This window comes from Syngnathus scovelli, chromosome 5 (genome assembly GCF_024217435.2).
Source record: "Syngnathus scovelli strain Florida chromosome 5, RoL_Ssco_1.2, whole genome shotgun sequence".
Lineage (NCBI taxonomy): Eukaryota > Metazoa > Chordata > Actinopteri > Syngnathiformes > Syngnathidae > Syngnathus > Syngnathus scovelli.
In genome coordinates this window covers 19,307,241-19,331,277 of record NC_090851.1, presented here as the reverse complement: position 1 = coordinate 19,331,277, position 24,037 = coordinate 19,307,241, and the positions used below count along the sequence as shown (strand labels likewise).

At 44.3% G+C, this 24,037-nt stretch overlaps 1 protein-coding gene across 13 annotated transcripts in view; it reads left to right on the top strand.

Annotated features, from left to right (window-relative positions):
* The window catches only part of LOC125969391 (teneurin-3), a 519,170-nt gene that overhangs the window by 426,115 nt on the left and 69,018 nt on the right, over window positions 1–24,037 (top strand). For all 13 annotated transcript variants that reach the window (XR_007481537.2, XM_049721351.2, XM_068650689.1 and 10 more), the window contains 3 exons: window positions 10,833–10,957; window positions 13,722–13,829; window positions 21,751–21,905. Coding sequence is in view for 12 of the 13 variants with exons in the window: in XM_049721351.2 (XP_049577308.1) it covers window positions 10,833–10,957; window positions 13,722–13,829; window positions 21,751–21,905 (388 nt within the window). In the remaining variant the exon portion in view is untranslated. The remainder of the gene's footprint in view (window positions 1–10,832; window positions 10,958–13,721; window positions 13,830–21,750; window positions 21,906–24,037) is intronic.

Below are 24,037 nucleotides of genomic sequence, written 5' to 3'. Positions count from 1 at the left end.
TTTCCGTCCCCGAGGATGTTGTATTTCCTCCGGAGTGTACTTGTCCCCCTCCAAGCATAACAGCAGTCTTTTCTTGTCCTTCGCCAAAGGTCAAAGGTGCTTCAGAGCCAGGCACCATTTTGTGGTTGTTCACGGCTGCAGGCGAAGTCTCGGATTGGGTTTCAGGGACTCTGACACTGAGAATGACAGGCTGGGACATCAAACTTGTAAGACTATCTCCAAATGTAGCTGCTGCAGCAATTTGCTGGTAACGTTTGTTTACCAAACTTCAAATTCTCCTAATAACAGCGGTCTCGTTTTTATATCGTAAATCCTGCAACTCATCCTATTTTTGAGCTACATTTTATCTATAGTTCCAATTTAATCGGACAGTATGTTGTCTTCAGTATCATTATTGAAAATCAACTCATCGAGGTCTGCGTTCCACATCAAGCCCTGATCTGTATATGTCTTGTGACTTAGAGTATGGTGCTGTGAATTCTCAATCTCCCCAATGAAATTGGATCCCACCTCGTAGTTCTTATCGTTCTCGTGTTCCTGTTAGCCTGCAATTGTCCAAATCAAAAATGTTTTCTTTTAACTGTCTTTCTTTTGAACCTCTAAATCTCTCGTGTTGCTAACCTATCTACACCAGAACAAAAAAATTACCACAGTATAACACCAAATGTATTCGAAAATTCATTGTCATAAAGTGTTGTATTATTACTATCTTCCACTATCTGTCCTAGTCACTCCTTTTGAGGCTTGGCAACGCCCATGCCTCACACCTTGACAAACTTTTTGGGAGAATGCGTTCTTTACTACATACGATTCCATCATCATTTAATTTGACTTTCTTTCCAAAACGCTTCTCAATTTCCCAGTTCACACATCTTCTGCATGTGTTACTGGTTCTCCAGTTTTTTTTCTCTAGTTAATTATCAATCCAAAAGCTTTCTAACATTCAACCTGCTCAAAATCACTCTTTCATCAAAGTTGCTCTACTAATTTTCCATAGTAGTCGCCAACGACTTCAACCATTCAACCTTTCATTCAGGCAATCATTCATCAATGCTTATCATATGTATCTCACACAGTCTTCAAAAAGGAGTCTTCCTATCACATTAGTCCCAATTCATCCAAGCTCACCACACAACATTCATATATCATTTTCAACTCAGATTTCCTGGTAGAACAATCCACCAATTAAAAAAATAAAAAAACTTAACTAAAACAAACAATTGGCAAATTAATCTGAATTTTTTCTTTGTTTTTAAATTTGAAGAACTCAATCTCTCAGATTTAGCTTGCATTTAGAATTTTGTATAATCTTATAACACAACCAATCAATTATTCCTATTAAATGTAGCATTGCAAAATCTTAAATTCACAATTTAGCTTCTTCCAATTCCTGAAAGCATGTTCTGTCTTTTTTTTTTTTCCTTCGAATTTCTCATGTGGGCTCGACACTTAACATACACTAGTGTGGATTAGTTTCTGCTCGCAAACAGACTTCTCTCTTTTCCTCTCATTTTTTTTTCAAATTGTTTCTGTTCTGCGGTGTAAATTGAATAGACCACAGTCTAGCAATTTTTTTTTATACTAAAACTTTAGCCAATGTTCATCATTTTAACATATACGCACACACATGCACAGCTCTCACACGCAAAACGTAGTTCCCAGCACCAATGATTCGTCACAGGCTGGCCATTTCCTGTGGTCGATTATGAGCTGGTCCCTCCCATGCACACGAGGACAGCACATTCTAATTTTATTTATTTATCTTCTAGAAGCAAGTTGCATTTCTTTACCACTTGATTTGCATATTTTAACTTTAAGGTAAGACAATTTGAGCTCTAGTCATTTGTAATTTGGGCATACAAACAGCATTGTCATACTTGTTGTATGGACAGGACTTCTAATAATCTAAAAAAAAATTCTAATAATCTGACAATGACATGTTTTGCTGTCATATGGGCATCTATTCTTTCTTTCTCTGTATGAGCATAAGCAGTCAAAGAGGAGGAAGCTTGTCATGCTAAAAATTTGGCTTTTCCTCTGCTCCTTCCTCCGTCCTTTGATTGGTATTGTTTTGCAAAACGACAATCTCGTGCAAAGTGTCCTCGTCTCCCACAGTTGTCTAAATCTGATGGGGGTTTTGATTTGAATGGTGGCTTGCGACGTTGTTGGTATCTAACTCTTCCTCTGCCCCTTTGGGAACTTTGGTAGAAGATCGTTGTATCTTCGTTTATATCATTATCATCATCTATATGAAATACATCAGAACTTTTGCCTTTCTCAATCCCTTTATCAACGTCTCTGGGCCACTGCATGTTTTTTGTAAACCAAGCAGTGTCCGCTTCCACCAAGTGTTTCCTCGCCCAATTGCCTAAATCAGGGGGGAAACCAGTGAGGAGCGCAATTTTAAGATGTTGCTGATAAGTACTCTCATCTGCATCATTGAATGGGATGCCACTATGTACCCAGAATTATTTTTCAAATCTCAATTGAATGGCGGCCTCATCACTTTTCAACTTTCTATCTTTTGTATTTTGGATTTGTTCTCTTCTTTCTTGTGAAGCTTTCAACCACACTGTAGCACTTCTACCACTTCAGCATGTATTGCATACAATTAAGAAATCTACTTGCCATGAACTTCTCATCTCAAAGAAGAGCAGACCAAGAGATTTACCGTTCTTATTTCCCATCTTAATTTTAGTAGTTTAAAGTTTTACATTTTTTTTTCATTTTTTTTTTCTTTGAGTATCCTCAATGCAGGTTTAAATTGACCTTTCAACAGATTATTAGCCTGTTTTATTGCCGTGGATCAACGCTAGAACTGCTTTTTAGTCAATTTATCCTACCAGTCACACACTCCATTACACAAACTCCAGCGCTTTTTTTTTTTTCAGGCCTATCCAGGGATGGGTGTAAAACCCTCCCAAACAGCTTTGGAAAAAGGGACAAAAAAAAATCTACGCCCTCCTTCAATTAAGAAAAAGAAGCTCTGTTTTTCTTAGCCCGTTTCTTCCACTGGGACTTGCACCCAAGCTATTCTTTGGCTTGGAAAAACATACAAAGAAAAATCTACGCCCTTCTTTGATTAACAAAAAAGAAGCTCCGTGTTTCTTAGCACGTTCCTTCCACTGGGACTCTAACCCAAGCCAGATCCCTCAGCTCGGAAAAACAGACAAAGAAGAGTCTACACACTTCTTCGATGAACGAAAAAGAAGCTCTGCCTTTCTTAGCCTGTTTCTTCCACTGGGACTTGAACCCAAGCTGGCTCCCGTGCACCTCTACGTGTTACGCGTTTAACAACACAACACAACACAACTTCAGGTCTTTAACTTACTTGTCCCCTGGTTCGTTGCACTGCCGGGTCCCGTCAATCCACCTCTGTCAGACGAAGGCAGACCTAAGATGCTGGCCCAGCGAACAATTCTCTTCCCAGGACTTTCTTCTCCAGGTCCTCCTAATGGACGCTGGCTTGTCGACAATGCAGCACGTCCTCCTTCGTCAGCCAGATAGCGGGTATGAGGGATCCCGGGTTTCGGCACCAAAATGTTAGAGATTTGCTCACTCCAACTTATTTTGCAAGAACCACACGGGAGACAAGCAAGTCCTTTTTGGCACCTGCAGGTGAAGAGTCCATTCGTCGCTGTGTGTGCAGCGATGATCGAATGGAGGTCTGACTCTCTCCCTCCTGTAAGGGCATATTTATTAGGAGAAGCAGAGTGGGGGTGAGAGTGGACATGTTTGGTGAACCCCCGGCCTCTGGTAAGATCAGAGCAGGGGGTGTTTTACGATGTTGTGGGAAACAGAACAACTTTGATTGCTTCCTCTGCAGCTGGTCACTCAAGCAGAGGAAGCAACCACTTCATTTTACTGCATTGTGAGAGCAAGACAAGATTGGTTAATCAATATAGTCTACATTCCAACATAATCCTATGATAAAGATAACCTGGAAAACCCTAACATACATCAGGACTTTAAAAATATTTTCTAAATTTTAGCGACGGCTCTGTCACGATAATACGACCAGCGCGGTGCAGTTGCGCTGTCGGCAACGCGCTACTGTTGCGCGTTCGGTAGTGCGCTGCAGTCGCGCGATCAGACAAATATGTACAAATGAAAAAATGCTTGAAAAAGGCGGGGTTTTTTTCGTCTTGAAATTGTTTCCATTATTTGTAATGGGAAAAATAGATTCGGAATCCGACCGATTCGCTTCTCGAACCGCCTTCTGGAATGGATTGTGGTGAAAAACCAAGGTTTGACTGTATTTTTGCTATTCTTGTTAAAATCACACTTACATGTGAACTGGAAATGACAATAATAACATAGTGAAAGGCAAATTGAGCAAATCGGCTATTTCAGAAATGTGTGTCAAACTGGTAGCCCTTTGCCTTAATCAGTACCCAGGAAGTAGCTCTCGGTTTAAGAAAGGTTGGTGACCCCTGGTATAGGGGATTCGCTCGGAGGGTTATTCTCTTTTCACCCCCGGGTGTCGGTCAGAACACAGGAGGGAAGACGTGGTTCAGTTTTGATTGCTTTACTGAATTATTGACAAAAAAGTAACAGGCACTGTGGCTCCTAGTGGCAAAAGGGTATAGGCACACGTTTGGTCGTAAGGTTGTGAGAGCAGGTGTGTGTAGTGTACATGGGTGAGTCTTTGGGTGTGTGAATGTGATTCTTGTGTGTGTGATTATTGTATGAAGCGTGTGAAGGGTGTGTGGTGTGTGTGTGTGTGTGTGTTGTGTGCGTGTGCATGCGTGTGTGTGATGTGTGGTGTGTATGTGTGTGTGGTTCTGCAACAGACAGAAATACAGCACGTAAGTCAACACTCAACTTCTGACGTCACACAACACAAGTAGACGGCACACATTACATAACTAACTGCGCTATTATACTAAATAACCATAAATGAAATACTCTCGGCAACACACCAAACATAAGTCATCGAGACAACAAAATACACTTGCTGGCGACCGTTAGTCGCCGTGCTGCTGCGTAACGGCTACTCGTACGATGCAAGGCAAACTTAAAGGAGCGCGCCGGAGCTGTCAATCAAACGGCGCACACAAGAAGCAAACCGCGATCGGACAAACGGCACAACAGTGGACAATAGTAAAAATGAAATGTATACACTCACTTTGTGTCAAAGACGCACACGATCACAGCAACATACTCAGTCGATACCAGCAACCTTTAACTTAACGCTGTGCACAAGTGAATGGGAATAATGTCTAGACCCTGAATGTAAGACGATCCCCACTTTTTCAGTCTTATTTTAATGCAAAAAGCCAGCGCTTCTACAAAACTAATTATCCTGACATTTCCCCACTGTTTATCACATATTTGCTCAAATTCACACATCACCGTAAACAACCCCCTTTTCTCGACTCTCAGTCGTCGGATCACATTCATGAGGACAAATATGTTTACACCAAAGGATAAACGTTGCGATGTCATCATTCAGAATCCCATGGATCTGGGAAAAGTCTGGTAACACAGATGCAGGAATTTTGCCATCAACATCATCATGTTGCCGCTCAGACATTAGGTATATCTGAGCAATCTCGTCCTCCATGGGCGATATTACTGTAGTGGCGAGACAATTAAACAGAGCACGAAGACACGGTATGCAACATCCATACAAGGTGAGCATAGCAGCAACACTGAAACTGATGGTAAAATTGAGGACACAATGGCGTTATACTTCCCAAAAGCATTCATCCACTTGTAGTGCTCTTTCATCCTCGTTTTGAGGGATCGCAGGCCTGCAATCCGTCAGGCTCCCATCAGGGGCGGTGTTGTTGGGGATGAAGGTGCAGCATTGTTCTCCAAACATTGCGCAGACGCCTCCTTTCTCAGACAACAACATATCATGAGCATTGTGGTTCTGGATCGACATTAGGAAAGGCGTGGCTAGCTGTTCATGCACTGCCTCGAGCCCCGCTTGTGTCCGTTTGCCCAATTTCTGCATGTTGTAATGGATGTAATTTATCCTGTCTAAGCTCTTGTTCATCGTTCACCAGCAGCAAATGGAGGACTCCCATCCCGCTGCAATTTGGTCATTTAACTCTTATTAATCAGGAACTCCTCTAGGGACTCCAATTGCATCAATGTCGGTCAAATCATCGTCGCCTCCCAAATTTAAAGATATTTTGGTTTTTACCAGCTTTTTCCCCAGATCTTGGCATGTTGATGTATATACAATTTCGCTTGACTACATTCTCTGAAAGCAATGGCTTCTTTTTTTTCTTTTTTCTCTCAATGGATATTATATAGACTGCTCTGTCACACACTTCACAATCCAGTAGACGTGACAGATTTCACACAATCTTTGGTCAATGGCAACAGTACAACATAAATAATCGGTCGCAAATCCATACATATGACATTCAATTTTTTTCTGTCTTTGCAGCTTGTTTTGCCATAAGCAATCAATTGTTTCTTTTTTCAGTTACTCTTATAGTTAGTTACCTAAAACAAATTATCCACATTCATTCTAGATATTCATCCCATTCTTTAACATCTACAGAGGTTGTTGACAAAGTACACATATAAACATCATACTTTCATGGCAGTCCAGATCCGACACAGCAGATCATCCTGCAAAGGTCAAATTGATCTTTTAAATTGGAGGCATTCAGTGTTTTTGTTTTTGTTGAAACAAGCTCTACAAAAAAAATTGTTTTATTTTGAAAATGTTTTGAATATGAATCAAATCCATATGTTGTATAAAGCTGACTGACCTGCCCCACTATCCCTCCTCTTGAGCCATGTGACACGCACCATGGCTCAATATTGCTCACCATTTGCATAGGTTCTTTGGTGGGGTAGGTCATTTATAGATGCCATTCTCTAATCTTGCCCCTTTTTTCGTCCATAATTGAATTTCACTCTATGGACTTTGTCGCTGCACATCTTTAAAAATGTTTCAGTGATTTAATCTGCTTCTTGTGTGTATAAAATTTGAAGTGTCTTTTAAAGTCAAAGTCCCAATGATCATCGTCACACACACATCTGGGTGTGGTGAAATTTGTCCTCTGCATTTAACCCATCCCCATGTGATTTTAATCCATCCCCTGGGGGAGAGGGGAGCAGTGAGCAGCAGCTGTGCCGCGCTCGGGAATCATTTGGTGATCTGCCCCCCCAATTCCAACCCTTAATGCTGAGTGCCAAGCAGGGAGGCAATGGGTCCCATTTTTATAGTCTTTGGTATGACCCGGCCGGGGTTTGAACCCACAACCTTCCAGTCTCAGGGCGGACACTCTACTACTAGGCCACTGAGCTGCAGCTTTGTGGTTCTGTCTGCAAGCTTGTTACCTCTTGACACCTTATCAGTCTCGTGTGAGTGTGTACTGCACACGTGCACATAGCTACTTTTCGTGGCAATTGGACTGTTTGGACAACCAGCTTAGCAAGTAAATGGATGGCCTCCCCGAATGGGGAGCGACTCAGCTAGCAAATGATTAGACATTTTCACTTTCTTGTAGTTTCTTTAGTTACTTTTCAATCGTTTTCTCATTGTTTATCACAAGAATCTTAGAAATTTGAATACAAATCAAAATGTATGTTTTATTTTACTCAATTGTATGATTTAGAGAACCCATATGTAGTAAAGTGTTGTATTACTACATATGATTTCATCATCATTTAATTTGACTTTCTCTCCAAAATGCTTCTTAATTTCTCAGTTCACACATCTTCTACATGTGTTACTGGTTCTCCAGTTTTTTCTGTAGTTAATTATCAATCCAAAAGCTATGTGTTTTCTTTTTAGCATTCAACCTGCTCAAAATCACTCTTTCATCAAAGCCGCTCTCCTAATTTCCGATAGTAGTCACCAACAACTTCAACCATTCAACCTTTCATTCAGGCAATCATTCATCAATGCTCATCATATGCATCTCACTCAGTCTCCAAAAAGGAGTCTTCCTATCACATTGGTCCCAATTCATCAAAGCTCACCACACAACATTCATATATCATTTTCAACTCAAGTTTCCTGGTAGAACAATCCACCAATTCCAAAAAACTAACTAAAACAAACAACTGGCAAATTAATCAGAATTTTTTCTTTGTTTTTAAATTTGAAGAACTCAAACTCTCAGATTTAGCTTGCATTTAGAAATTCGCATAATCTTATAACACAACCAATCAATTATTCCTATTAAATGTAGCATTGCAAAATCTTAAATTCACAATTTAGCGTCTTCCAATTTTTTTTTTCGAATTTCTCATGTGTGCTCGACACTTAACATGCACTAGTGTGGATTAGTTTCTGCTCGCAAACAGATTTCTCTCTTTTTCTTTCATTTTTATCTGTCAAAATTGTTTCTGTTCTGCGGTGTAAATTGAATAGACAACAGTCTAGCAAATTTCTTTATACTAAAAGTTTAGCCAATCTTCATTATTTTAACACATACGCACACACATGCACAGCTCTCGCGTGCGGAAGGTAGGTCCCAGCACCAATGATTCGTCACAGGCTAGCCATTTCCTGTGGTCGATCATGAGCTGGTCCCTCCCATGCACACGAGGACAGCACATTCTAATTTTATTTATTTATCTTCTAGAAGCAAGTTGTATTTCTTTACCACTTGATTTGCATATTTTAACTTTAGTGTAACACAATTTGATCTCTAGTCATTTATAATTTGCCACCTCAAAAATATTATTATTATTATTATTAAACTCCTCTTGCCCCTCGCTTGAGCCGCGGCTTGAGCCGCGGCCTTGCACCTGCTCACAGGGGCCTCATTGTGTCCTGGTCTGACAAACACTTGTGACCTCATCAATTTTCATCTTTCTAGCTTTTGTCTCTTGAATTCGTTCTCATCTCTTTGTGAAGATTTCAACCTCACTCTAGCACTTCTACCACTTCTTCCACATTTCAAATTTCCTTGTACTCCATACATTTTCTTCCACTTCAGCATGTATTGCGTACAATTAAGAAATCTACTTGCCATGAACTTCTCATCTCAAAGAAGAGCAGAGCAAGAGATTTACTGTTCTTATTTCCCATCTTAATTGTATTAGTTTAAGGTTTTACAATTTTTTTTCATTTTTTTTTCTTTCTTTGAGGATCCTCAATGCAGGTTTAAATTGACCTTTCAACAGATTACTAGCCTGTTTTATTGCCGTGGATAAACGCTAGAACTGCTATTTAGTCAATTTATCCTACCAGTCACACACTCAATCACACAAACTCCAGCGCTTTTTTTTTTTTTTTTTTTAGGCCTCATAGCTCGGACAAACCAAAGCCGTATCTCATAGCTCGGACAAACCAAAGCCGTATCTCATAGCTCGGACAAACCAAAGCCGTATCTCATAGCTCGGATAAACCAAAGCCGTATCTCATAGCTCGGATAAACCAAAGCCGTATCTCTCGTGCACCTCTACATTTTACGCGTTTCACAACAACACAATCACACAACTTCAGGCCTTTAACTTACTTGTCCCCTGGTTCGTTGCACTGCCGGGTCCCGTCAATCCACCTCTGTCAGACGACGGCAGACCTAAGATGCTGGCCCAGCGAAGGATTCTCTTCCCAGGACTTTCTCCTCCAGGTCCTCCTAATGGACACTGGCTTGTCGACAATGCAGCACGTCCTTCTTCGTCAGACAGATAGCGGGTATGAGGGGTCCCGTGTTTTGGCACCAAAATGTTAGAGATTTGCTCACTCCAACTTATTTTGCAAGAACCACACGGGAGACAAGCAAGTTCTTTTAGACACCTGCAGGTGGAGAGTTCACTCGCTCCAGGAATGAAATCTGAAAACCCTCCCAACTGCAAGGACATATTTATTAAGAGAAAGAGTGGGGGCTGGTGTAGACTGAATAGGAAGCCCAAAACATATCAGGGGGTGTTTTACGACCTTGTGTAGGATGAGACAAGGTAGGTTATTTATTACCGGTTGCATTCCAACATAATCATACGATAAGGATAATCTGAAAAACCCTAACAGCTACTTCGATTTTTCTTGCTTATGAAGCCAAACTTTGGAATGGGTCACAGAGACGCACAATTGTGTGGTCTTGGTGGATTTGGTTTTTCAGATTCAAAGAATATTTTATTACTTAATTTCTATCAAATGTTGCTCTACAATCCTTGTTCTGTGAATTACAAACAAAGTGGCTTAAACAGTGCTGCTGAGTACAACAGCCGGTTGGCAGGGGGGAGCTAATAACTCATTAGTAAAAATCAACCCATAAAAGTAAAATGTCATAGAGATATGAAATAAATACTCTCCATGTATCACTAACCAAATACATACTATACAAATACAATAAGCTAATGTTGAAGTATACATCAAGTGGCAAAATTTCTAATATAAGTTTTGTCCATCCATCCAGCCATCCATTTTCTATACTGCTTGTCCTCACGGGGGTCGCGGGCGTGCTGGAGCCTATCCCACTAGTCATCGGGCAGTAGGCGGGGGACACCCTGAACCGACTGCCAGCCAATCGCGGGGCACACAGACACGGGGAGAACATGCAAACTCCACAGAGAGAGGGTCAGAGGTAGAATCGAATGCGCACCCTCCTGTGAGGTGGACGTGCTAACCAGTGCTCCATCATGCCACCATATAAGTTTTGTGTTAAGGTCAATTTTCCTTAGATACCAAACATACTTAAATCCAACATTTTCTTCCTGTACGCTACCTGAGTTGTGTACAAAACTCTGAACAAACTCTCAATGGGCAAGTGTTTGGTTGTTGAAGTCATTCTTATCGGTGTTCTTCCGCCTATACTCTACTTACAATGTCAACTTGAGGGAATGAGTTTAGTGTTCCAAAACCAAACATTTGTTAATCTTATTTTCATTTCGCTTAATTTCCTTTTCAGCAACAACCCTGCCCATAGGTATTATTTGGCTACCGATCCAGTGACAGGACAGCTTTATGTCTCAGACACCAACTCAAGACGACTCTACAGACCAAAGAACCTCAGTGGTGCCCGGGACCTTATCAGTAAGTAATTGCATTTGCCTCCTAGCAGAGTGCTGTTTTTATACAGGTCTACAGTAATACCTTGTCTTTAATTTAACTTCACAATTTAAATCACAAAATGACAAATTATTATTATTATCAATATTATCATTATTATTATTATTATTACTATTATAATTAGAGAAAAATTCCGACTAGATATAGTCGGACTAGCCTCCACGCACAGTTTGGGTTCCGGTACAAGCCCTCTCGAGAGGGGCTGGACTCTCTTCCACTCTGGAGTTGCCCACGGTGAGAGGCGTCGAGCAGGTGTGGGTATACTTATTGCCCCCCGGCTGGGCGCCTGCACATTGGGGTTCACCCCGGTGAACGAGAGGGTAGCCTCCCTCCGCCTTCGGGTGGGGGGACGGGTCCTGACTGTTGTTTGTGTCTATGCACCAAACAGCAGCTCAGAGTACCCACCCTTCTTGGGGTCCCTGGAGGAAGTGCTGGAGAGCGCTCCTTCTGGGGACTCCAACTTTCTACTGGGTGACTTCAATGCTCACGTGGGCAATGACAGTGAGACCTGGAAGGGCGTGATTGGGAGGAACGGCCCCCCCGATCTGAACCCGAGCGGTGTTCTATTGTTGGACTTCTGTGCTCGACATGGATTTTCAATAATGAACACCATGTTCAAGCATAAGGGTGTCCATGTGTGCACTTGGCACCAGGACACCCTAGGCCGCAGTTCGATGATCGACTTTGTAGTCGTGTCATCAGATTTGCGGCCGCATGTTTTGGACACTCGGGTGAAGAGAGGGGCGGAGCTGTCAACTGATCACCACCTGGTGGTGGGTTGGCTCCGATGGTGGGGGAAGATGCCGGTCCGACCTGGCAGACCCAAACGCTCTGTGAGGGTCTGCTGGAAACGTCTGGCAGAATCTCCTGTCAGGAAGAGTTTCAACTCCCACCTCCGGCAGAGCTTTTCCCACGTCCCGGGGGAGGCGGGGGACATTGAGTCTGGGTGGACCATGTTCCGCGCCTCCATTGTTGAGGCGGCCAACCGGAGCTGTGGCCGTAAGGTCGTTGGTGCCTGTCGTGGCGGCAATCCCCGAACCCTCTGGTGGACACCGGCGGTAAGGGATGCCGTTAAGCTGAAGAAGGAGTCCTATCGGGCCGTTTTGGCCTGCGGGACTCCGGAGGCAGCTGACAGGTACCGGATGGCCAAGCGGAACGCGGCTTCGGCGGTTGCTGGGGCAAAAACCCGGGCGTGGGAGGAGTTTGGTGAGGCCATGGAGAATGACTTTCGGACGGCTTCGAGGAAATTCTGGTCCACCATCCGGCGTCTCAGGAGGGGGAAGCAGTGCAACGTCAACACTGTTTACAGTGGGGATGGCGTGCTGCTGACCTCGACTCAGGACGTCGTGAGTCGGTGGGGAGAAAACTTCGAAGACCTCCTCAATTCCACCTACACGCCTTTCATTGAGGAAGCAGGGCCTGGAGACTCTGAGGCGGATTCTCCAATCTCGGGGGTCGAAGTCACTGAGGTAGTTAATAAACTCCTCGGTGGCAAGGCCCCGGGGCTGGATGAGATCCGCCCGGTGTTCTTAAAGGCTCTGGATGTTGTGGGGCTGTCATGGCTGACACGCCTCTACAACGTTGTGTGGACATCGGGGACATTGCCTCTGGATTGGCAGACTGGGGTGGTGGTTCCCCTCTTTAAGAAGGGGGACCGGAGGGTGTGTTCCAATTACAGGGGAATCACACTCCTCAGCCTCCCTGGTAAGGTCTATTCAGGGGTGCTGGAGAGGAGGGTCCGTCGGGACAGAATTTCTAGGCGCAGCCGAGGCGTTGAGGGGGTCCGGTTTGGGGACCTCAGCATCGCGTCTCTGCTTTTTGCAGATGACGTGGTGCTGTTGGCTTCTTCAGGCCGTGATCTCCAGCTCTCGCTGGAACGGTTCGCAGCCGAGTGTGAAGCGGTCGGGATGAGGGTCAGCACCTCCAAATCCGAGTCCATGGTCCTCGATCGGAAAAGGGTGGAATGCCCTCTCTGGATCGGGGATGAGATCCTGCCCCAAGTGGAGGAGTTCAAGTATCTTGGAGTCTTGTTCACGAGTGAGGGGAGGATGGAGCGTGAGATCGACAGGCGGATCGGTGCAGCGTCGGCAGTAATGCGGACCCTGTACCGGTCCGTTGTGGTGAAGAGAAAGCTGAGCCAAAAGGCAAAGCTCTCAATTTACCGGTCGATTTATGCTCCTACCCTCACCTATGGTCACGAGCTATGGGTCGTGACCGAAAGAACGAGATCCCGGATACAAGCGGCCGAAATGAGTTTTCTCCGCAGGATGTCCGGGCTCTCCCTTAGCGATAGGGTGAGGAGCTCGGTCATCCGGGAGAGACTCGGAGTAGAGTCGCTACTCCTCCACGTTGAGAGGAGCCAGATGAGGTGTCTCGGGCATCTTATCAGGATGCCTCCTGGACGCCTCCCTGGGGAGGTGTTCCGGGCATGTCCCACCGGTAGGAGACCCCGGGGACGACCCAGGACGCGCTGGAGAGACTATGTCTCTCAGCTGGCCTGGGAACGCCTTGGGATCCCCCGGGATGAGCTGGATGAAGTGGCTGGGGAGAGGGAAGTCTGGGAGTCCCTCCTAAAGCTGCTGCCCCCGCGACCCGACCCCGGATAAGCGGAAGAAAATGGATGGATGGATGGATGGACTATTATAATTATTAATCAGAGATGTCAGATGACCTTACAAGGCTTAATGTTCCCATGTGTGTGCATGTACGTGCCTGTGTGTGTGTTAAGGTAATGGGGAAGTTGTGGCTGGTACTGGTGAACAATGTCCGCCATTTGATGAAGCACGGTGTGGAGACGGAAGAATAGCTACAGAAGCTCAGTTACTGGGACCTAAAGGTACACACACAATTTTGTTTTAAAAACTAAAACCTACCGTAATTTTCGACCTGTAAGATATACTTATATAAGCCGCACCGGACTATAAGCCGCACGTGCACACGAGTTATTTATGAAGAAAGACAGTACACAGAAAGCCTTTTTAAAGTTTTAATCACATTAACATTTGTAAACACGGAAGTAATAGCACTAACTGGGCTAAAGTTTTAATAGCATTAACATTTCGTTGTAAACACGGAAGTAACAGCATTAGCTGGGCTAAAGTTTTAATAACATTAATATTTTGTCGTAAACACGGAAGTAACAGCACTAACTAGGCAGGTAAAAGAAAAAACATACCAGTCAACAAAGTCACTGAGAGCCGTTTTCGTTTTCCTCCTGCCCACTGAACCCAGCAAAATCTTCCTCCTCGGTGTCCGATTGGAATAGCGCTAGATGTACGTCGCAACACTCTTTGTCATTCTCTCTTTCATTGTCGCTTTCATCGTCACTCTCGTCCTGAGGCAAATTCACTCCTGAGCTTGTGCTCTCCTCTCCGTCACGCAGCAGACCGGCTTTTCGAAACCCGTTGGTGATGGTGGATTTTTTCACACGGATTAACGCTGTCAGGATCCACTGCCAGACATGTGCGAAAGTTGCTCTTCGCATGCGTCCAGTTTTTGTAAAAGATTTCTCGTCGCTGGTCATCCAAGCGTCCCATTCAAGTCGTAGGGCCACTTTAAATCGATTCATTTATTCCAAGTTTACGTGCAACCGCTCTGTTCCCTTCTTTATCAGCCAGCTCAACGGCTTTTAACTTGAAAGCTGCGTCATACGCACACCTTCCAGTGTCTTCCATCATTGGGCTCTGTTTACGCTAACTTTCCTCATGCACAACGCGCCACTACTGTCTTCCTCGACATATACCGTAATTTTCGGACTATAAGTCGCTCCGGAGTATAACTCGCACCAGCCATAAAATGCCCCAAAAAGTGAAAAAAAAACATATATAAGTCGCTCCGGAGTATAAGTCGCATTTTGGGGGGCAATTTATTCGACAAAATCCCGCACCAAGAACAGTCATGAACGAGCAATAACAGGCTAAACGATACCAACAACAGGCTAAACGATAGGTATGCTAACGTGACAAACACAAACAAGCTGAGAACGGGCCTGACGTAACATATAGAGTTATTAAAGACAACTATTACATAACATGTTTATAAAACCATTTGTGTCACTCCAATTCATTAAATCCATCGATCGTTCGATACGATAGCAACAACAGGCGAAACGATAGGTATGCTAATGTGACAAACACAAACGAAGAGCTGAGAATGGGCCTGACGTAACATATAGTTATTAAAGAGAACTATTACATAAATAACACGTTTATAAAACCATCGGTGTCACTCCAACTCATTAAATACATCGATTGTTCTTTGTCAACAATGGGTGCGCGCGACTGACGGCGCTTGCACGTCGAAATATTCCCCAGGCCCTTATAACGATATATAAATTATATTTCAAATAACTATTATATAAGCAATATTATCAAACCATCTGTGCACTTTAAATCATTAAATCCATCGATCAAATTCCTCGTCCCTTGTCAACAACGCCGCGCGTGCGTCCTGACGTCAGCCTCGTCGTTATTCCACAGATCTACTATATAACTATATTGTAGCGTTAACAAAGTTCAAGGAAAGACGTGGGTTTGGTGAACGGCTCTTTATTTAACAAAACAAACTTCCAAGCATGTGGCGGCGTGGACTTCCAGCCACCAATGTAGAAGAGAGCTCCAGACAATAGGATCGGGTGGGCGAAAAAGCCATGTCCGAGCCCCATGCACCGTCCGCGGACAGCCACCCGGCCGAGCGCCGGCCCCCGACTTCGATCCACAGAGGTGAACGAGAGCTCGGCAGAGTAGGACCGGGCGTCCGTAAAAGCCATAATAGTTTTTCAAACCTTCTATGTCACTCCAAATCCTTAATTCCTTCAATCTCTGCGTCCTCCGTGTCACTTAGAAACAAAGCCGCTAATGATGCCGATAGTACGTACGTGGGTACGTTTGTCCTTTATGTAAACAACCGCCGCGCCGTGCCGCGCCGTGCGCCACTGACGTCACTTGAAATTCAAATTACAGTAATGCTTTGGTACATCACCGTTCTCCAAACTTTCTTTCTGCTGCTAGATTACTGTTTTCAGCTGCATATTTTACAACTTGAAGTTTGTTACCTGCAAAATATGAGTTTCTTTTTGGTGCCATTTTTCTTAAGCCCTTCCCATTTAGAGCGCCCTCATCCAGTTTCATCGGAATTGTTTTTTTTCAGATGTATTTTTTTGTTTTGTTTATTTGGTTGTTTCATCAAAGTCAAAGTCTGCTTTATTGTCGATTTCTTCAAATGCCAAGACACACAAAGAGATCGAAATTACGTTCCTACTATCCCATGGTGACAAGACATAGTACACAATATGCATACAAGTAAACAACACAAAAAAAACCAAGAAGGCACAAACAATGAATAAATAAGAGTGATGAATAAATAATAAATAAACAAATAATATAATAAACCAAGTGTGCATACAGCAGACAGTGGACTTGGATATGGCACTTTAAAGTGTTAATTGCTTTATTTGATTTGTTTCTCTATTTTTTATGTTTTGAATATGTTCAAGATAAAGATATAAAAGCATGTGAAGTGATCAACTGTACTAAAAATAACATGTGAAGTGGTCAACTATACTTGTAAGTGATGTGTTAATGATCAAGTAAAACTTCGTGAAAAAAAACAAACGTCGCTCCTGAGTATAAGTTGCCCCCCCCACCCAAACTGAAAAGAAATGCGACTTATAGTCCGAAAATTACGGTATTCCACCTCTCTCACTCTTACCCTTTCAGCTCGAGCCCCCCCTGATGGCCATTAGAAAAAATGCATGTAAAGTCGCCGCATGATCGCGTAAGGCTTTTAATGTTTAATTACCATTTGTAAGAGAATATACACAAAGATGATTGTCAGAAAAAAGATGATTATTTAGGGACGCATAACTTTTATTAACATAACATCACAACAGCGGTCCACAGCCTTTTTATGAGTGTATAAGTGTATTAATCGTGAGAAAAATCACGCAAAAAAAAAACTATATGAGCCGCACCGGACTATAAGCCGCAGGGTTCAAGATTTTATAAACAAGTAGCGGCTTATAGTCCAAAAATTGACTCAATTGCCGACTCAGGCCGACTCAATTGTGGGGGCTTTTCTGTACTTTATCCACAATAGAGTGCATCACATTACAGGGCGCATGCATGCCATGACTTACAGTAAAAAAAAAAAAAAATCAAACAGGAGCACGTTTGGTTATTCATACGCAAATCCATCCAAGTCCTCATCTTCTGTATCCAAATTAAACAGTTGGGCAAGTTCGCCATTCAACATGCCAAGTTCCCTCTTGTCATTGTCTTTTTAGCATCGATCCCGGCTTTCCAGAAAGTTTGAATTGTGCCTCGTAAGCATGTCTCTTTGTCAACGCCATTTTAGAGTGTCCTAATACTGCAAGTATTTATCATTGGCAACTGGGGTGCGTACTCTCCATATTTCGTACAGTCCTCTGTTTGATTTACCGCCCCGATCTACGTAAAACGTAATGTCCTCTGATAAGTTCATTGGGTCTAGATATTACGCCTACATATTATGTCCCTGTGTGGCTCCCGCCACACAACATTTACAGATTTTGGAATTCGGTCCACACAAAAGTCGCACCTTAGATTTTTCAGAGATTTAAAGTCTTTTAAGTGCACCTTATGGTGCAGAAAAATATGGTAGATGAAAATTAGACTAGTTGCTACTATTTTGCTGTTCCATCCATTTAATTTTGGTAAATTGTAGTTGTACCATATACTTTAGGTTTCCATCAGGACTGGGCGATAATTCAGCATCAGTATCTGATCAATATCAGTTGAAAATTTCTTATATAAAATGTTTGATATTCTAAAAACAAATTAACGTATGCATTATGTCGCCTATGTGCCCATGTAGGATACACAGGCAGAAATAATTGGAATAAAATAATAAAAAAATAATAATAATAAATAATAAAAAAATATATGACCACTTGACTCTGCACAACTCTTCCAATAAGAATCCAATATATGTCATGCGCCGGTGTCATCCAGCCACACACCCCAATCACAAGGATCAGTGTCATCTGTCGCGGGCTCATTGGGAGCGCTATATTACCGCGGCCAGCGCGACAATCCTTGTCAGCTTGTCTCGTGATGGCACACCGGTCTTTGTAAGCTTGACTCCCCGTTTCTTTATGATTCGGTTCGGTTCCTGTCTGTCCAGTGCTACCTTGTCAGTTCGCAGTTGCTCTCCTTGGAGATCACCCGTCCGCCACGTCCAGTCCTCGCCAGTGCGAAGTCCAGCCGCCAGCCCCTTCCCCTGGCTTGCCATCCGGCTATCCACACCCGACGAGCGCAGCCTCGCCCATTCGCCGCTTCAGCCCTCTACCGTTCTTCTCTCCCTCCACAATAAAGTCTGCTTCACTTTGCATTTGGCTGTACTGCTGTGCAGCCAGCAAGTGATCAGACGGCATTGTGTCGACTGGAGTGGACTGAGACAGTGGTCAGTAGCCTATTGGCGGACATCCGAACCCTGATCGAAGTGGGGCAGTAGCAGCAGCGTCAACTGCAGCAACAATAGCAACAGCTGGAACAGAAGCCGCAGGAGAGGGCTCAGGTACTCGACACTCCCCGTGCCATGTCCAGAAGCCATCCGCCCAGACACATCCCACCCGCTGTTGTCGCCCCCTCCCCCACATCCAGCTTGCGCTCCATCGCCGAGACCCAGAGAGCCATGGATGTTCCAGATCCTCGTCTTGGTAACATAGAAAAGGTCAATGGAGATACCAAACATGTCAGGGCGTTTGTGACCAACTGCCGCATCATGTTCAGTCTTCAACCCGCCACATTCGCGACTGAGCCAGCCAAAGTAGGTTTTATCCTGTCCCACCTCACGGGCGAAGCACGGCTGTGGGGAATGGCTGAGTATGAGCGAAGGGCCCCTGGTTGTGACTCATTTGAAGTCTTAGTGAGCGAACTCCTACGGCTATTTGACCTGGACTCGGCCACAGAGGACGCCGCCGAGGAGCAGGCTACGTTGCGGCAGGGTAGTCAATCAGTGGTAGAGTATGCTCTCAAGTTCCAGACATTGGTTGGCAGCAGCCAGTGGAACACATCGGCCCTGGTGAGCACCTTCCTCCACGGGCTCACCGAGTACATGAAGGACGCGTTGGTGTCTTCCGAGCGTCCTCGAACCCTGGAAGGTGCGATGGATTTGGCGGCCTGCGTGGACCGGCGGATCCGGACCTGGCGACGCGAGCGGGAGCGAAGAGCGCCCCGAAGCCTGCGCAACCACCCTCGTCTGCCCATTCAGCTTCCATCGACCGCCCCAACCGCTGAGACGATGGAATCGGGGCGAGCCCACCTTTCCGCAGAGGAACACCGCCGACGGCTCACACAAGGGCTGTGCCTGTACTGTGGGGAGGGTGGCCATCGGGCAGATGGATATCCGTTAAAAGGCCAGAGCTCGCGTGGTGTCGGGGGATCCGCATGAGCTTGACTAACTCCTGCTCTCCCAGTTCCCGTTCAAGTTCCAGCTCCTTCACGCTACAAGCACGTACCCAGCTTGGCGAGCGACCGCAACGTGGCGGCTTTGGTGGATTCCGGAGCAGAAGGTAACATCATGGACATCAGTTTGGCCAGTCAGCGGGAAATCAAGTTCTTGCCCCTGAGCCCGTCAATCCCCGCTCATGCCATTGACGGTCGGCAGATTGGCGAGATGACTTCCATCACGGAACAAGTCAGGTTACTTCTTTCGGTCAATCACCATGAGACAATTCAGTTTTTCTCCTGTCTCTCCCAGAGCAGCGGCTCATCTTGGGGCTTCCCTGGCTGCGGCTGCACAACCCGGTGCTGGACTGGGGGGTGGGAGGCGTTCGGCAGTGGAGCGAGCGATGCTAAGAGCAGCTGCCGACCTGCTCGAAAGGCCCATTCCTGGCCCTAACCTGGTCATTTCCAACGTTACAGCACAGTACCATGAACACAAGGATGTTTTCAGCAAAGCCAAGGCAACTTCTTTTCCCCCACACCGGTCGTACGATTGCACGATCGACCTGCTACCTGGCACCTCACCTCCCAAGGGTCGCGTGTACTCCCTGTCTGCCCCTCTCTGAACACATCAAACATGTCCGGGTGGTGCTGCGCCGTCTCTTTGAGAATTCCCTGTACGTTAAGGCGGGGAAGTGTGAATTCCACACGTCAAGTTTCTCGGTTACGTGGTACGAGAGGAATTCGTTGAGATGGACCCCGAAAAGGTGAGGGCAGTCACGTCTTGGCCAGTTCCTGAAACACGCAAGTGGGTACAACAATTATTGGGATTTGCGAACTTCTACCGCCACTTCATCCGCAACTACAGCACCGTGGCGGCACCCCTCACCGCTCTTACCAGCCCCGCCTCCCCATACAAATGGACAAACCAGGCAGGACGCGCCTTTGCGGAATTAAAGAGGAGGTTTACGTGCGCTCCCATCCTCCGAGTGCCCGATCCCAAGAGGCAGTTCATGGTCGAGGTGGACGCCTCCAACGTGGGAGTCGGGGCAGTATTGTCCCAGCGTAGCCACAAGGATGATCGCCTCCACCCATGTGCTTTGTTTTCTCGCCGCCTGTCATCCGCAGAACGAAATTATGACATCGGCAATCGGGAACGCCTGGCGGTCAAGCTGGCTCTGGAGGAGTGGAGTCACTGGTTGGAAGGTGCCACCATGCCATTCATTCTTTATGATTCGGTTCTGTTCCTGTCTGTCCAGTGCTACCTTGTCAGTCCGCAGTTGCTCTCTTTGGAAATCACCCGTCCGCCATGTCCAGTCCTCGCCAGTGCGAAGTCCAGCCGTCAGCCCCTTCCCCTGGCTTGCCATCCGGCTATCCACACCCGACGAGCGCAGCCTCGCCCGTTTGCCACTTCACTCCTCCATCGTTCCCCTCTCCCTACACAATAAAGTCTGCTTCACTTTGTATTTGGCTGTACTGTCCGATCTCTCACAATGTAGCCCTCAACTTATGAACATGTTGGGTTCTGAAAAGCTGTTTTTAAGTCAAATTGTTTGCAAATTGAGACACATCTAATTGGTATGCCCAAGGATAAAGTCTGATAAGAAAAGGTGGACAGGAAAACCTATTAGGCAGGACATGAACAAGGCTCAGAGGGAAAATGAAGGAGCATGAAACAATTAAAATGGGGAAAATGCACCATATATGGAAAAAATATCAATGGTGTGATAATTGTTTTTGGATAAAATTGTATGCTTTTATCTGAATTTGACCCGTCAGATTTAAACTTAAATGCACATTGCCATCGAATAGTTGAAGATTACCTAGCAGAAATTTAAGTGTTTGCTTATATTGCCGCATGAACACAAGAAGCACAACAATACACGAGTGGCTGGAGGGAGCTGATAACGATGATAATGGTTCACATACTACATCACAGGTGTCAAACTCAAGGCCCGGGGGCCAGATACGACTCGCCACATCATTTTATGTAGCCCACCAAGACATATTGTGCATCAAATTCACGTGTCATTACTAGAATTGCAAATTGTCTTCACTTTTAATATCTTTTTTTTTTTAAATATTTGACCAGTTTTTACTCGTCTGATTTGAAAATGGGTTATTTGTCAGTTTGTTTTGTAGCTTTTACTGTATATATTATGAGGTGGTCATACATTTATTTGGGTTGACAGTCATAATGGCCCTCTGAAAGAAGCTATGACTACAATACGGCCCGCGAAAAAAATGAGTTTGACGCCCCTGTACTACATGGTAGAAATGTTAAATGATATGCTGTGCTTTGGTGATGTTTTTTTTTTTTTTTACCCTATACAGGGATTGCAGTTGACAAAAATGGTTTAATTTACTTTGTGGATGGGACGATGATCAGAAAAGTGGATCGCAATGGGATCATCTCCACAGTGTTGGGAAGCAATGACTTGACTTCTGCACGACCTCTGACCTGTGATACCAGCATGCACATAAGACAGGTGACAAAGTGTCCTCACAATGACATGTACTGTGTTGTGTAAAAATATTGTTGTTGACCCAAAAATATGGAAATTGGCACTGGTTGCAGAGATGCGCGTTTCCTGCTTGCGAAGGTGGCTTGTGTGAAAATATCTGATGGACATAACACTTACCGTATTTTTCGGACTATAAGTCGCTCCGGAGTATAAGTCGCACCAGCCATAAAATGCACAATAACGTGAAAAAAAAAACATAAGTCGCACCGGAGTATAAGTCGCACTTTTGGGGCAAATTCATTTGTCAAAATCCAACACCAAGAACAGACATGAACCAGCAACAACAGGCTAAAGGATACGGTATGCTAACATGACATATACACAAACGAGGAGCTGAGAATGGGCCTGACGTAACATTCAAAGTTATTCGAATAACTATTACATAAATAACACGTTTATCAAACCATCGGTGTCACTCCAATTCATGAAGCTAAGCAAAGTTACAAGCTACAACACAGCTATAAGCTACGCTACAAAGCTACGCTACAAGCTACGCTGCAAGCTACGCTACGAGCTATGCGACAAGCCACAAAGCTACAGAACAGAAAACAACATCATGCCTGGAGATGATGTTGACACAAAGGTGAATCTTGGAAACGAGGAACCTCCTCACGACCAGCATTGACAATTCTATCTGTGAACATCGAAGGGTTCTCCTCTGCAAAACGAACAATCTTAGCCGCCCTGCACAGCACCGGACTTAGCAGAGTTTATTGAGAAGGGACAGAAATGTGTTCAGCTGTGGCTGAACCACATCTAGCCAAGCCTTGTAACTAACTGCCTTGTAGCCACGCTAAGAAGAAGAACTCCAATTCATCAATCGTCCTTTATGTAAACAATGCCGCGTATGCACCGCATATGCGCCGCGCCGCTGACATCGGACTCGTTGTAAGTTGCATTTCTAATTATTCCACAGACCCATATAACAATATATAAAGCATATTACAAATAACTATCATATTACAAAAATATTATCAAACCATCTGTGTCACTCCAAATCATTAAATCCATCGATCAAATTCCTCGTCCTTTATGTCAACAACGCCGCGCGCGCGCCGCAAAGATCTAGTATATAACTATATTGTAGCATTAACAAAGTACCAGGAAAGACGTGGGCTTGGTAAACGTCTATTTAACAAAACAAGAGTTCAACGAGTCAACAACTACTGAACTGTAACGATAAAAAGATATACAAGTTGCTACACGAAATAAAATATATCAAATAACTATAACATAAATACGTTTTTCAAACCTTGTGTCACTGCAAATCATTAAATCCTTCAAACGTGGGGCCCTTCGTCATCTTCGTCATCCCGTGATTGAATCCTTTGTCCTTTATGTAAACAACCGCCGCGCTGCTGACGTCACTTTCAGTTCAAATGACAGTAATCCCTTGCTACATCGCGGTTCGTTTATCGCGGTTTCACTACATCGCGGATATTAGAATTTTGAAAATTTGTGAAAAAAAATCACATATAAGTCGCTCCTGAGTATAAGTCGCCCCCCCCACCCAAACTATGAAAAAAACGTGACTTATAGTCCGAAAATTACGGTACATGCAGGATTGCTCAAGATGCCATTTTCAGCATGGAATTTTCTGCTTTTAAAAAATTAATGAAAAGTCTGGGTTGTTTAGCCTGTGCTGATATAGGCAAAGTTTCAGATTAGGTGCATGCATTGATTCAAGATTCAAGAGTTTTTATTCGCCATGTTTGAGCGTGCCAAACAAGGAATTTGACTTCGGTAACTCACAGCTTTTGTTCAACATTTAGGTGACTAACAACACTCAGATGTTGACATGTTTACATTTTGGGGGTCTAGTTGACCTCCAGTCTTCATTTATGGAATAAAAATAAACAACATCCTTCTGACTTGGGCCCCCTGGCACCTTATCTAAAGCCAACAGTCGCAATTTGGGGTTTTAAACTGGATAGTGATTATAAAATTGACCGGCAAATTGGTGCTGTAGTTAAGTCCATCTTTTTTCATCCTTGGGAGCATTACTAAGATAAAGCCTCTCATTTCTAAGCAGCACTTTAAAGCAGTAATTCATGTTCTCGTTACACCTCGGCTGAATTACTGTAATGCAATTTATT